Here is a 13,362-nt window from a genome sequence, read left to right as displayed (position 1 = left end):
CCCTTCTGTCAGATGTCACAGGTTTGTTAAAATGAGTTATGTGAATCATCTGTCTGAAATTGAAAGTAATCAGTCAAACATCTGATCCTGTTATTGGGTGTTTAACTGGATTTCTGTCTTTAGAGGAATTGAAAATGTTCAACTGTTGTTGCCATTTCTGGCACCAACGAGTGAAATTAGATAGCGTTTTTTATCGGAGTGAGCAGAAAGTGTGACAGTGGCTCCTCCAGGTTCGGTCTTAAACCTGATCATCAGCTTGACAGAGCCAACAGATGCCTCGGGTTACAGTTAGTTTGCTTTGTCTTATTTACTTTTTTTGATGCTCAGCTGCAAGTTGTCGACACTGCAAAGTCAAAACTTTAAAGCATCTATTTGCTGTGAAGGTTGAAGGTTCACTGAGTAACGGTGCTGCTGCTCAGAGTAGGATGAGGACGATGTGAGTCGTGGGAAGAAGGGAAGGGTGGAGGAGAAGGGTGATTAGGGTAATTACAGTGAGTGTAGCTTACTGTCAGCAAACGTCTCCCTCCTCTCTCACTGTCTGTTTCCTATCTCCTGGTTTTTCTTCTTCTCTTACTGTAAATCCGTCCCTGTTTCATTTAGCCAGGGAACAGACACTTCTGTGGGACACTCCTCCCACATCCTTACCTCATCTCCATTAATTCTGGTGATGAATTCCATCTAAATCCTGGACAAAACGACCCAGCCCAGCCTGCCGATCCAATTACAAAAAGTCCTGTGAAAATAAACAGGCTGGCTCATCCAAGAGAAACTGATGTTTTCCTCAAATTTCATCTTGTAACCCTGGTGGTCATGGGTGAAAAACGAACATGTTCACACACGCCAAAAACATGACTCAGCACCAACAGTAGTCTAGAGCAGTGAGGATAAATGATAGTTCAGCACGTAGAAAGAACAGGTTTATCTGGAGGGAGGAGAGCTGGACAAAGGTCTGGAAGAGAACAGGGAAGTGAAGCGATTAAAAAGGACTGTGGTTTAAAAATGGGGGAACTACAGAAAAAATTACAGCACAAAAAAGTAAAGTGAGAGGAAGGAAAGTATGGAGAGAAGGAAAGTCACCTTGTCTTGTTTTCTTTTGCTATGTAACCTGAGTGTACAGAAATGATGCACCCAGTTATTGAGTGGAGGAAAAAGAACAACGGATCGGGATTATGAGATTATTACACTAGATTATGAGATTTGTGAATATGTGGATGTGATCTGTGTAGACTAAATCTAGACACGTACTACATAGACTGTGTCTAGATTTATATAGTTATATTGAATAATAAAGTTGCTCACAAAAGAGAATGTGAATAGAGAATCTTTTCAGATTTCAGCTTTTGTATTTCCACAGTCTAGCCCAAACTTGGCAGCTCTTAATTAAGGCGCTCGGTCCTGATATTTTAGGAGAAAACTGTCTGGCACGCCGGTGATTGATGTTTTTCAAAAATTGAAACGTGTAAATCAAAAAACAGCAAGGGAAAATAATATCCTCTTCCTTCCCCTCACATTAGCTTCAGGATCCCTCAGACAGATCCCCCTCCCAGAATTTGAGGCACCATCTTGGACACTATGTTGGACAGGCCAGAGTTCAAAAAAATGAAAATATGATGGCAAACATTCAAGAGACCAAGTGACCTGAAGTAAATCAAAGTGTCAGGCTGTTTTGACTGATTGGATAATGAGAGGAAAGCCTCTCAGTCCAACCTCTGATGTTCAGTCCCTCCCCGTCCAGAGGGACGGCGTCATAACCCCGGGCTCCTGAACAAACCGGCTGCATGTGAGGAATGTGAGGCAGGTATGTGAGGATACCTCAGCTTTGGAAGGGAGGGAACGGGATTCCTTGAGCTTTAATGAGAGCCAGGAGCAGCTCAATCTGTTTGTTCAGACTGAGAGTTGCACAAGTCCTGAATCTGGAATGTATTTTGTGAAAGCTTCAGCCCTCTTCACTGCAGGTGCGTGTGTTCAAGAACATGTTTCTAGTCAAAGCTATCAAAACTGCATCAAACGTTTACTTTGCATTTTACTCCCTGTTCACACTTACATATTATTTTTTTCATTTTCTCTATAGCACCAGTGACAAGAAGTCAGTAGGCCAAACAGGAGAGACAATCTGATCCTTTGATTGGCTGATCCCATAAAAAACACAGCAGATTTCAAGTAAACACATCAGAATCTGCAAAGTTGGATGGTGGGCGAGGCTTGTAGGCATCTGATTTATAATGAAAGACCACATGGAGCTCTAGCTTTAGACTGCACAGACCTGTAAGGTTTTACTGTAGTAACAAGCGAAGCTTCTTTAGATAAACATGAAAATGAAAATGAAAATCAAATATAGTTACATTCTCACTTCTCCCACGTCAAACTGTTGGTTTCCTTTTCAGTCGCTGACTCACAGTGTTCACCATCAGTGTGTGAAATGATTTTCTGTTCATTGTCATCCTGTTAAGTCTCTGAGTGCAGAAATGTTAATGCTGAGGCCGGTTAACTAACAATAAATCATACAGACCTTCCTCGACTTACCCATAATCCTTGTTCTTTCCATTAGTTTAAGAACATTTCAGTCCACTGGGACAGGCAGAAAGTCTTGGTGGTGCATTCAGGGCCATTTTAACATCTAATATTTGAGGTATGAGCTGTGAAATATTGGAACTGTGAGATATTAATGAGGAAAACCAAACTCGTCGGCACATTTCCAGCATGGTTCCTGCTTGCAACTCACCACCAAGAGCATGATTTGAATTATGAGTCTTCCCACAGGTTTAGTTGAAGTCATGATCATGTGACCAGTTGTGCTTGGACACAAAGCCTGTCCTTTCAGTTTAAAAGCCTATTCTCTTAAAATTGAACAGATGCTAATCTTTAGAAATGATGCCGAAATCCATTTTCACGTGACGTCACAATCTGCATTCTACCAGTTCAGTTATTCACAACTGTATCAAATACAGTTGTTTGTTTGTATAAACTACAACTTTGACAGTTAAAAAAACTGTTACCATTCGTTTCAGCATGTGAAGTTGTTGAGCTAATAGTTCCGGTATGTTTCACAATAAAAGTCTTTGAGTCATTTTTGAGTCACTGGTTTGAATGTGAAATGATTTACAGTGAAAGAAAACAACCCAGATAAAACGGCTTCTTACTGACTTGTGAACGAGTGCCTTTCAACCTACAGAGGTGTGTCACTGGTTCTTTGTCTCTTTCTCTGCCGTTGAAGTAAATAAAGGCACCATTTGTTTCTTTATGTTGACATGCTGCAGCGCCCCAAAACCACTGGTAAAGTTTTATAAGTTCAAATCAGGCTTTTTTTCCAGAACATGCACACAGACACACACTCTGGGCAGACCACACCCTCCTGTTTGGAGAAGCACTGTAGAAGAATTTCCATGGAGGCTGATCCAGACCTCTGCTGCCGACTCGGGGCCCCACCACTGTCTGCCTTTAATCCAGAACTCCATCCAGCAGCCTCAATGTGCTGCCTGTCTGTCTGAATGGCGTCGGTACTGCTGCTGCAGGGCTGAACTGCTTTTCTTGGAGTGCAATTAACGAGGTTTCAAAGGAGAGATGCTCAGATGTTTGTGTGTGATGAACAGAAATGAGAAGCAGCAGCAGCAGCTTACTGTGTGTGCCTCTGTATTGGAGGAGATTAGTGTCTGGAGTCAAGCCTTGTTTTACCTGCTCCAACATGCAACACACACACCTGTGGGCGTGGGGGGGGGGGTTGCATAAAAACACACACACATGCAGATTGTGCTCCACCCTGCCTCCACAAACTACCTGAGGCAAAATAGTCAGTTGACAGTTCAGTGACTGATTAACAGTAAGACGTTGGTGTGGTTTTTGCACATGCTCACACACACACAGACACACACATACCTTGTGAAGCATCTGTTTTGGAGCGTGCTGAAACAGATCACTCTTTTATTCTGAACCAGGCAGTCTCTGTGCACCTTTGCTCCCCGTTGGTGTTTACCTCCCCTCTCTGCTGCTCTCGCTGCCACGTCAAATGACCGTCTGGGTGCTTGCCTCACTCCTCTGGGAGCCTCGCGGCCGAAGAGCCTGGCTGACTGTGGTTACTCTGCTCTGGGTTTGAGGACTGAGAATCAACTGGCTCAAAGCTTCAGACCAAGTCAGAACTTTGATTTTCTTTCTTTTCTTTTTTGGGGGGGGAGGGGGAGGGAGGGGGTCTGGTATTGCTGTGTGTTGCAGCTCAACTGGCAGCAGGAAGACAAACGGATGTGTTCAGGTCTGTGGGCACAGACAGACTGAGGACCCACCTGACGGCTGAAGAGACACCGAGGGGAGATCAGCTGGTGGAGCCTCTTGGAATTTGAAGAGTGTCTTTTTTGAATTTTTGCAGCTGGAAATGAGTGGATTTCTCTATCGTGGAAGGTAAGGCTGTTTAGATGTTAACAGCTCCTGTGATGAGTCACAGAGTCGGTTTGTAGAATGTGTGGTTTGTGAATTGCGGTTGCCTTTGTGTGGATGTGTGGGTGTGGATTCATGAATGTATCGAAAGCAGAAAAGCCTCTCCTCTGCAGCAGATGCAGATAAATTAAATTAAATTTTCTTTACTTTATATTAGGAAAGAGGACCTTTGTGCAAGTGTTACATAAGTGAAACCTCAACTCCCACAAGTGGACACCTTCATGATAGGCTGCTGCGAGCTGAGCTGATTTGCACTCATTTCAGAGCAAAAGCCTGAATTGTCTGCGTTGGCTGCTGTTATTTTACCTTTTCAAGCCTGTCATTTACAGCAGTGGGTTGGTCCGACATTGCTCTATCCTGCAAACATTTGAATTTCAACAGATTTAGCTCAAGGTCAGAGCACAACACTGTGTCAGTGTAATATAAATTAAACTAAGCCAACTTTGCACAAAGATCAAAAGGCTGTTATAATGGTGAAACATCAGTAGTTGAAAATATAAAGCCAAATATCTCTTTGCCTTTAGATGTAAAGGTGCTGCCATTTAAAAGAGAAAAAGCAGCGTGCTACAATTTAACCCCTCTTTTTTTAAAGTTAGATACTGAAATAATATCTGTGTTAACACAACTTCAAGACATTTTCAGAATTTAACATGAAAACTGATCTGTCTAGTTCACCTTGAAAGCCTGGTTGTTTCTATAAACTGTCACCAACTCAAAGCTGCTGTAGAAAAGACCAGAACTGAATCAAATTAGAATGGCAATAAAGGTGAAGTCATGTGACTGTGGTGTTGTTGGCTTTAGGCCTTTCATCAGCTTTTTAGTTCTGCTGATTCTATTTTGGCTTCAAACAAGTTCATTAGTGGAGACGATCCAGCTAATCAAAACCTGGACCAGCTCCCTCAGTGTCCGAACATGGTCTTTATTTTGTGTTTATTACACGAGCTAATTTTTAAATCTCACTGGCTGTTTGTGAAGGGAGCCAAAATGACGTGAAAATCAAAAATAGGCTCTCCCTCCGGATCTCTGTCAGTCAGAGCTCAGTATCATAAATCTGAGAGTGGACCAATGCCAACAAAATCTATTATTGACTGGCATATTCTTTATTTTAGACGTGGCTATTGATCTTCAGCAGCATGTCTTATAGTTTCGCCTTCGTTTACATCCTCTCAAAACTTTCTTCTTTCTTCTGCCCTTTAATTTTGGCTTTTTTTTTTTTTTTTTACTTTTTTTGTCTTAAATTGATGTGGATGTTGCAGCTTGTGCTTGGTGCAGAGGGACAGGCCAGAGGAAGCAGCCTAATTTCCCAAAACCAGCATGGTTGAGTTTTTCTTTCTTCATTTCATATTAAAGGCATTTGTATTTTTTTCTCCTTCTAAAATAAAAAGCCCACAAAAAGTTTGTATTTGACATACGTATAAATGTATATACCAAATATATGTTGGGATGGTTCAATTCATCCATCCAGGCAGAGTCAACCAGCCACTCTTGCACCATTTGGAGTTCCCTATTAGCCTAAACCTGCAAGTCTTTGGACTGTGGTAGGAAACTGGAGAACATGGAGGGAACCCACTCCAGAGTCTTACAGTGAGCCAACAGTGCTAATCGACTGCACAACTGCGGTTCAGTTCAATTCACACCAGAATTAAAGTGGTCGTTTAGTTTGATTCTTTGTTTTCCTGCAGTCTGTTTGTCAGTTCAGTTTGTGTTTGTGGTGAGCTCTGTTTCACTGATGTGTTTTTGCAACAGCTGAAGACATGCACTAAATCCAATGGATTAAAAATGGATTCCAACTCATCTTCCAATCTGAACATAAAAATTACACAAGCTTGACCTTTAATTCTGAAATAAACGGGTTCATGCCACCTTTATTAGACAGATTCCTCACAGCTTTAATGACATTGGCTTGATTGTGATGTGACATGTTTGCCCCCCTGTGGAAGTGGAAGTGTCCTCACTGAGTCTGTGGCCCCTGTATGGGGTGTGCTGCCTTAGTGAAAATGTTGGGACTTCAGTTAACAGGCAGCAGATAAGCTGCATTTTAATGACATGCACCAACATATGAGAGCACAAATGGTGTTCTCATGCAAAACAACAACTCCTAGTTTGGTGTCCCGCTGTTTCACAGCTGCCAAAGAGCCCCCCCCACTTCCCAATACCAACCCCTGCTGTCGTCTGCTCAGCTTCTATTGTCAAACAGTCCTTCAGTCATTCAGTCACGTCTTCTCCAGTTGTTGTCACCTGCAGGTGTGTTACATTCATGTTCACCTTGGTGGGCAAGATGCTGTAAAACGGTGATTCCCTGAAAGCCTTTGATTCCTGCTCTAGTCGGAGAAGTGTTGTGCTTGTTACATTCGCAACTTGATGTGAGAACAGCTCATCTGCCAGATCTTCACTTTAGCTAATAAACGAAGCCTTTACAGCTCAGTGTGATCAGCTTTGACTTAATCTCGTCAATTGATTATTCATGAAAGACTCATAGGATGTACTAATGCTGGTGGTGTTGGGGGGATTGGATCAAGCCCACAATCCTCAGCAAAAATCCCTAGACTCAGTGCCATTTTAAAATAAGTGAATCTCTGAAGTCTTTCTTTTGAACTTTAGTCTCTTTACTGTGACAAAGTTATTGTTGGGTAAACGTAAAAGCCAAAATTATCCTCCAGGGCTTCATCTGTTCATAAGGCTTGGCCGATAGGTGGAAGGATTCATGGATTCTTCCACTCTCAGTCTTTGTTTACTGTGTCTCCAGCAGTGAGTGATGGCTGTGTGACTTAAAGCATGCGCTGACTCAGTTTCCACCACCAGTGTGCGAGCAGACCTGCTGTCTCATGTCAATGGGAAGATACTATTTTTGACCGTCTGTGCTTTGGGAGAGTTTGCTACCATTTTCACTGGCACAAGAAGCAGACAGGACACAGGAAGGTTTGGATAAAAAAGAAATACGCAGAAGAAACAGGTCCAAGGCACGGATAAGGAACAGGGGGTGGCTGCTGCTGAAGACACATGGGACTGTGTTATGTCTGAGCAAACTGGGCTGATAGGTGTCTCTTGTTTCAGGCACTGCAGCACAGAGAAAAGGGCCAGACCAAAGAGCATCGGACCTATAATGGGTGAGTCCCCTTAAAATATATTTCAAGCTATTTCATCCAGAGACAAACTATCTTTGATGACTTTTTTCCTCTATTGTATCTGGACTGTTCTCCAAGTATCTGTGGTAAAAACATGTCATTACAACATTAATGACATAATGTTGACTAATTGGCTATTTGTAGGAGCTGCAGGCTTTTGCAGCTATGACCCTATGAATGACTGGGTGTGTTGGTAATGCACACCATGCAAACCTTTGGCTGATTTTAGATTATTTGCACATTTCAATACTTTTTTTTATGTCTGTTTTTTTTTTTTTTTTTTTTTTTTTTTTCAATTTCTTATATTTTCCTCAGTTATTCAGTTAGAAAGAACATTGTAATTTGTTGCCAATAACATCAAAAGTAAGGACAGGACTGAAGAACCTGTCCTTGGTCTGAGATTTTAAAGAACGAGTGAAGAATGATCAATCAATTGCTTAGTTTTTTGTTTTCTTTTAGTTTTGTTAGTTTAGTTCCATCAGAATGAGGTTTTTTCAAGAAAAAGTTCTGAGACTTGAGTGTTTCAGGTAAGCCTGATTCTAATGTTGGTGTTTGGAGTTATGGCAAGGTTAGCCTAGCTTAACATTAAGTATGGAAGCAGAGGGAAATTAGCCTCCCACTCTCCTTGTATCCCTCCACAAAATGTCAGCAAGGGTCCTCACAAGTGCAGTCAAACATGTAAGTCTGTGGATGTTTGTGCAGTTGTTGCAGTGCGTCATTCCTATCAGTGTTGTGTAACACTTTGTACCCTGGCCTGCTGCAGTAGTTAACATTTTAGGCCCTAATCCAAAATACCTTCTACCTTCATGAAACAGAGCAGCTTTTTAATAATATTTAATGTGCTGCAATTTTAAAGAACCGTCAGAAACCTGAAGTCTGCCAAGTCGCATTAATTACGACCCGGTGGACCTGGCCCTCCACCACCCCCACCCCTCCATGCCGCAAACCGATTGGCCCTGCATTTAAAGGAATAAAACCTGAAGTATTGTCCAAATCCTTCCTAAATGGAGTTTTCTGGGAATGCTCCTGGCCGTCCAGCGAGGCAAAGTTTGGCTTTGAGACGTCTTGAGGCCTCTGGACATGTTTCAGCTGGACAGGAATGTACTGCATCGGTGCTGTGTGTGGACATGGCTCATAGAAATCCAGGTTTAATAGGGTTATAATGAGGCAAAGGTTGATCAGAACACCTCAGAGTTGCCGCTGAGAAAAGCCTGGAGGTGTTTAACCCACATTGATCCTCAGAAACATTGGAATATTTTTAATGTGGGCGTTTTAAACAAACAAGGTGACAGCTGAAATACTTTTATTACTAGATTAGATTCCTTTTGGGTTTCTGTTGAAGATATATATATATATATATATGTTGGTTCAGATGTTGCTTTGCTGACCTTTCTGTTGCCTCCCTGTGTTAAACACGCTCTTTGGTGGGGGGTTGTTGGCTGCCTCAGGTGTCCAGTGATTGGTTTTAATGCAGGTTTTCTGTTTATCTATTTCTTTCACATTCTCATAATTTTGTTGTCGAGAATGTAATTAAAATAAAAGGTTAAGGCAAAAGACTAGATTTTCATTAGCATTTGTCAGATGGTGCCAAAGTCAAGAGTTTGTGAATGTAAGGATTATTAGGGTATTATCCCACCAAACAGCACATACAAATGATATTAGCTTTCCTACCAATGATGTATATCTGCCCCTGGTTTGTTAAAAAGTGGAAATAAAAAGGCAGCGTCACTGTAAAAATGCCACAACAAAGTCTAACAAACTTTTTAAAGGTTCAGGTTAAGTGAGGTTCTAAGTTACCGGCTGGCTTCTGGCTGCTTGCTTTTGCTCACATCTTCATTCTGAAGTTTAAAATTGGATTTTGCTTATTTTTTTCTTTCTGTGCAGATTTTTCGTGTGATGAAACAGATAAGGGCCCCCCGATACAGATGCACAGCCTCAGAGAATTTGAGCAGGTAAGAACAAGCTTCCTTCTCATTTGGCTTGGACTCACATCACATATGTTACACAAATAGCATAAACACAACGCAAGAACATAATTTGGGTTGAGTGTTAGTAGAAGCCACAACAAACCCTGATCTTATGGTGGCGCTGGAAAAGAAGTTGGTTACGTAAATGAGGTCCAGCTCATGTTGACGTACCTTTGTCTCTGCTGTGTCCAGACTTGTCTCTGCTCTGTGGGAATGACTATGAAAGGTGTGTTTGTGACATCTGTAGCTCTGCAAAGGGAACTCAAAGAGTTTCCTCCTCTGCGGCTGATCATCCACTGTCCCTGTAATTCTGTCTCTCTGATAAACCCCAGCGAAATTCCTCTCACAATGTTCACACCTACGCAAATAGCCAAGATGCTGTAACTCCATTTGTTTTCTCTTTTTCCCCTGGTCATGATCCAGGGTCATTGAAAAACCTACTTTTTATCCACAATTCCTACAGAAATGCACAGTCAGAGGTCTGTATTTGATGGGATTCACAGCTGAAGAGAATATTATATTTCGGTACTTTGGCATTTTCGACAACTTCTGTTGTTCCTTCAATCTGTTCTGGCCAGATCTTGAGAGAAGATTTGGACAGCTGCTTTTACTTATTAACCTTATATGTATTTTTCACGAAAAAGCCACTTCAGTCGTGAAATTTAAGTAAGAAAATGTTGGCAATGGTTATTTAATCCAAAACGTCTCTGCTCAGATTAATCAGTTTCATGTGAACCTGGTGACAAATGACAGGAAACAGATCAGGTTACAGATCACATTAAAAAAAGGATCCTTTGGCAAATGTGAAAACATTGTGTTGGGTTTGAGTTTTAATTGCCATACAGGAGCCCGAAAAGGCAAAACTAGAGCAGTACACAATTCAAACAGGAAGTTTTGTACTGAAAACAACTTTTCCAAGATTAGAATCAAAACCTGCTTTACTCTAAAGGCATCAACTGAAATATAAGATGTTAAATTTAACAGTGTCAAAAAGCATTTTGTTATGAAGCAGTGTGCATTGTGTTTTTGTGAAGACCTCCTTTTGCTCTACACTGCCTTTTAATTTGACCATCGAGGTGGTAAATAGCATTAAACAGAGATTTAATTTGTCTTCAGGTTGATTGTTGTCTCAGTCTGAATAAAACTCTTAATAGAAGTAAACTCAAACTGAAAATACACACATCTAATTCCAAAAAAGTCACATAATTGTCATTGTCACTTTATCAGTGATCAACGGGAACACGTTCATGGACAGAGTGTAAAAATGGAGCAGAGGACAGTTCAATGGTTCAGTGGTGCGTCTGGTTGGTTTTAAGATGAGGAGGCAGAGTTCTCCTTCAGTTCTGTTTCTGTGCCACATTAATGGATTCTAGGAGCTTTGCCAGGTGCATTGTGGGTCTGACATTACTCTGGAAATGCTTGCTGCAATTACTTTGTTCCCGTTTTTGTGAAGGACAAAGTTCTGGTGGAGGAGGGGGTGCTGTAATAATGTTGAATTAATGTGGACACTTTGAGCTGTTTTGGGAAGAAGAAAAACAAATGAAAGATGAAGCTCGAGGATGTCATGGTTGGATCTTCATCTTCCTGCAGGGCAAACCCTCTGATAGATGCTATATAAGAAGATCTGTCTGTATTTTATAGTTAGAGGCCTTTTGACTTTTGACTTTACTATTGTAAATTTATGAAATTAAAAGGAAATATTTTAGAGGGGCAGCATGGCGGCATAGTGGTTAGTGCTGCTGCCTCACAACAAGAACGTTCAGTTCTGGTTCAGTTCCCGGCCTGGGGCCTTTCTGTGAGGAGTTCTCCTTGTGCCTGTGTGGGTTTCCTCCAGGCGTTCTGGGTTCCTCCCACTGTCCTAGGACGTCATGTTTGGGTTAACTGGTGACTCTAAACTGTCTGTAGGTCTGAGTGTGAGTGTGAGTGGTTGTTGGTCTCTGTTTGTCTCTGTGTGTTGGCCCTGTGATGGGCTGGTGACCTGTCCAGGGTGACCCCTGCCTTCACCTGATTTGTCCTGGGATTGGCTCCAGCATCCCCTGTGACCAGGAAACATATTAGTGGAGAATATTTTTAATCAATATCATATTAATAAAGTTGATTAACTGTGTATGTGCGACATATTACATAAATTATTAATACAACATTAACAACACACTGTGAAACTTCATTTCATGGTCTTGACACGAGAAAAGTTTGGAAACCAGTGCATTAAAGTCTGATGTCTCCCACAGGAAATAAGCATGGACAGTAATTAAGTTCCACAGATACAAACATATTCATTTCGTTACATTCAGTTGCTGTGAACCTTTAGTGTATCAGAGCATTTGTGTTTGTGTTAGAAGGAAATTGAATCACCCCAGTTTATGTAACTCTGCTGATTTTGAACCGTTGCGTGACTTAAAGGATGCGTTAACTTGCTGGACAAATGTGACATGTTAACAACCAGGTATTTATGGAGAGTTTCTCCAGCTGCCGTGATTGTGTTGTTTTAAGTGTAACACGATATTGCTGCATAAAGATGATTTTATTCATTCAACAAAGTTCTGGATATAAATTCATGCATCTTGATGTGTTGGAGGAGTTTTGAACGACGTGTTTCCTCTGAACAGTGAGGCAAAAAGCTGGTGGTTGGAGGCTTGGTTACAACATGCAGCAGCTCAGCCTTTGAAGATTTCCTATGGTTTTTCCACTGAGGGATGAGGGGATGACTCATGCTATATGCAGACATACGCAGACACCAGCCTGGGAGGCAACCTAAATACTGCCTTTGTTTGGGTGGGTGCAGACCTGCAAAACTCTTCTAAAAGAACAGCTTTTTAAAAATATTTTTTTATATATAGTTTAATTTGCAAAGAGGGCTGCAGCTTCTAAATGTTTCAGTGTGAATTCACACCTCTAATGAAACCATTTCCTTTCACCACGTAACAGAATCTTGATCCTCGTTCATAAAAGAGATTACGTCTGAGCTTTGTGCGCTTCAGAAATAATTTTTGTGCTAATAAGAGTTTTCTTTGTGTCTGACATTAGTTGCAGTGTCACAGCAGGTGGAGAAGCAGATGGGTGGAACATGTGTCACAGTGTTCGAAATGAAAAAGGCATAAAGTCTCTTTCCATGATCTTGAGGCAGAGCGATGCTGATTTGTCAGGAGGGAAGCTGCTGTGCATTTTGATTTGAACCTGACCTTTATAGTCCACCTCACCATAACCTTTCCCGAAGCTTAATCCAGTTCTCTGATAGTCATATTAAATCTCTCAACCACCACAATAAATTTCACAACAAATCAACAATTCATTGCCATGTAGAGAAGATCAATAGATTACATTTCATGAAGGTGGACACAAACTGACATGAGTTCTGGTTCCACTGTGTTAAGCTGTTTGTCACGGCAGGAGCGTGCATGGTGTTGGTTAACGAGAGCTGACAGATGTATGGGTTCAAAGGTCAGCTGTGGTTACACACGCAACAATTTCAGATGTTTCCATCAGCTGTTTTATTTCTACACAAAGTGTTCTGATGCTGTTTGGACTCTGTGTAATGTGTTTTTACCTTCGATAACTGATCTATAGCTGTCAGGTGTTGTGCTGTCCAAGTGCTTTTTTATGTCTTGTCACAAACAGGAAGCACTTTTCACTGACATGCTAGTGAAATTTACTGTGGGAATGTTTCGGGTTTCCCAGGAAACCACATAATGATAAGTCGTCTTCGTTAATTCTCTAATTGTCTTGTGTGAATGTTCCACATCTAAACATGTTGCAATGGAATATTTGGTTTTGCGTGTAAATTCAAATGATTTTCCAAAACTTCTGATTGGTTGGTTGTGAAGTGCACATCACATCTCATTTCT

The 13,362-nt window shown here is 41.3% G+C and overlaps 1 protein-coding gene across 2 annotated transcripts in view; it reads left to right on the top strand.

Annotated features, from left to right (window-relative positions):
• Positions 1-4,165: 4,165 nt before the first annotated feature.
• Positions 4,166-13,362, top strand: part of pde4dip (phosphodiesterase 4D interacting protein) — a 68,728-nt gene continuing 59,531 nt past the window's right edge. For both annotated transcript variants that reach the window (XM_029499311.1, XM_029499310.1), the window contains exons 1-3: positions 4,166-4,389; positions 7,480-7,532; positions 9,435-9,502. In XM_029499311.1, coding sequence (XP_029355171.1) covers positions 4,364-4,389; positions 7,480-7,532; positions 9,435-9,502 — 147 coding nt within the window. In that variant the 5' untranslated portion in view covers positions 4,166-4,363. The remainder of the gene's footprint in view (positions 4,390-7,479; positions 7,533-9,434; positions 9,503-13,362) is intronic.

This window comes from Echeneis naucrates, chromosome 4 (genome assembly GCF_900963305.1).
Source record: "Echeneis naucrates chromosome 4, fEcheNa1.1, whole genome shotgun sequence".
Classification (NCBI taxonomy): Eukaryota; Metazoa; Chordata; class Actinopteri; order Carangiformes; family Echeneidae; genus Echeneis; species Echeneis naucrates.
This window is presented reverse-complemented; position numbering and strand designations above follow the sequence as displayed.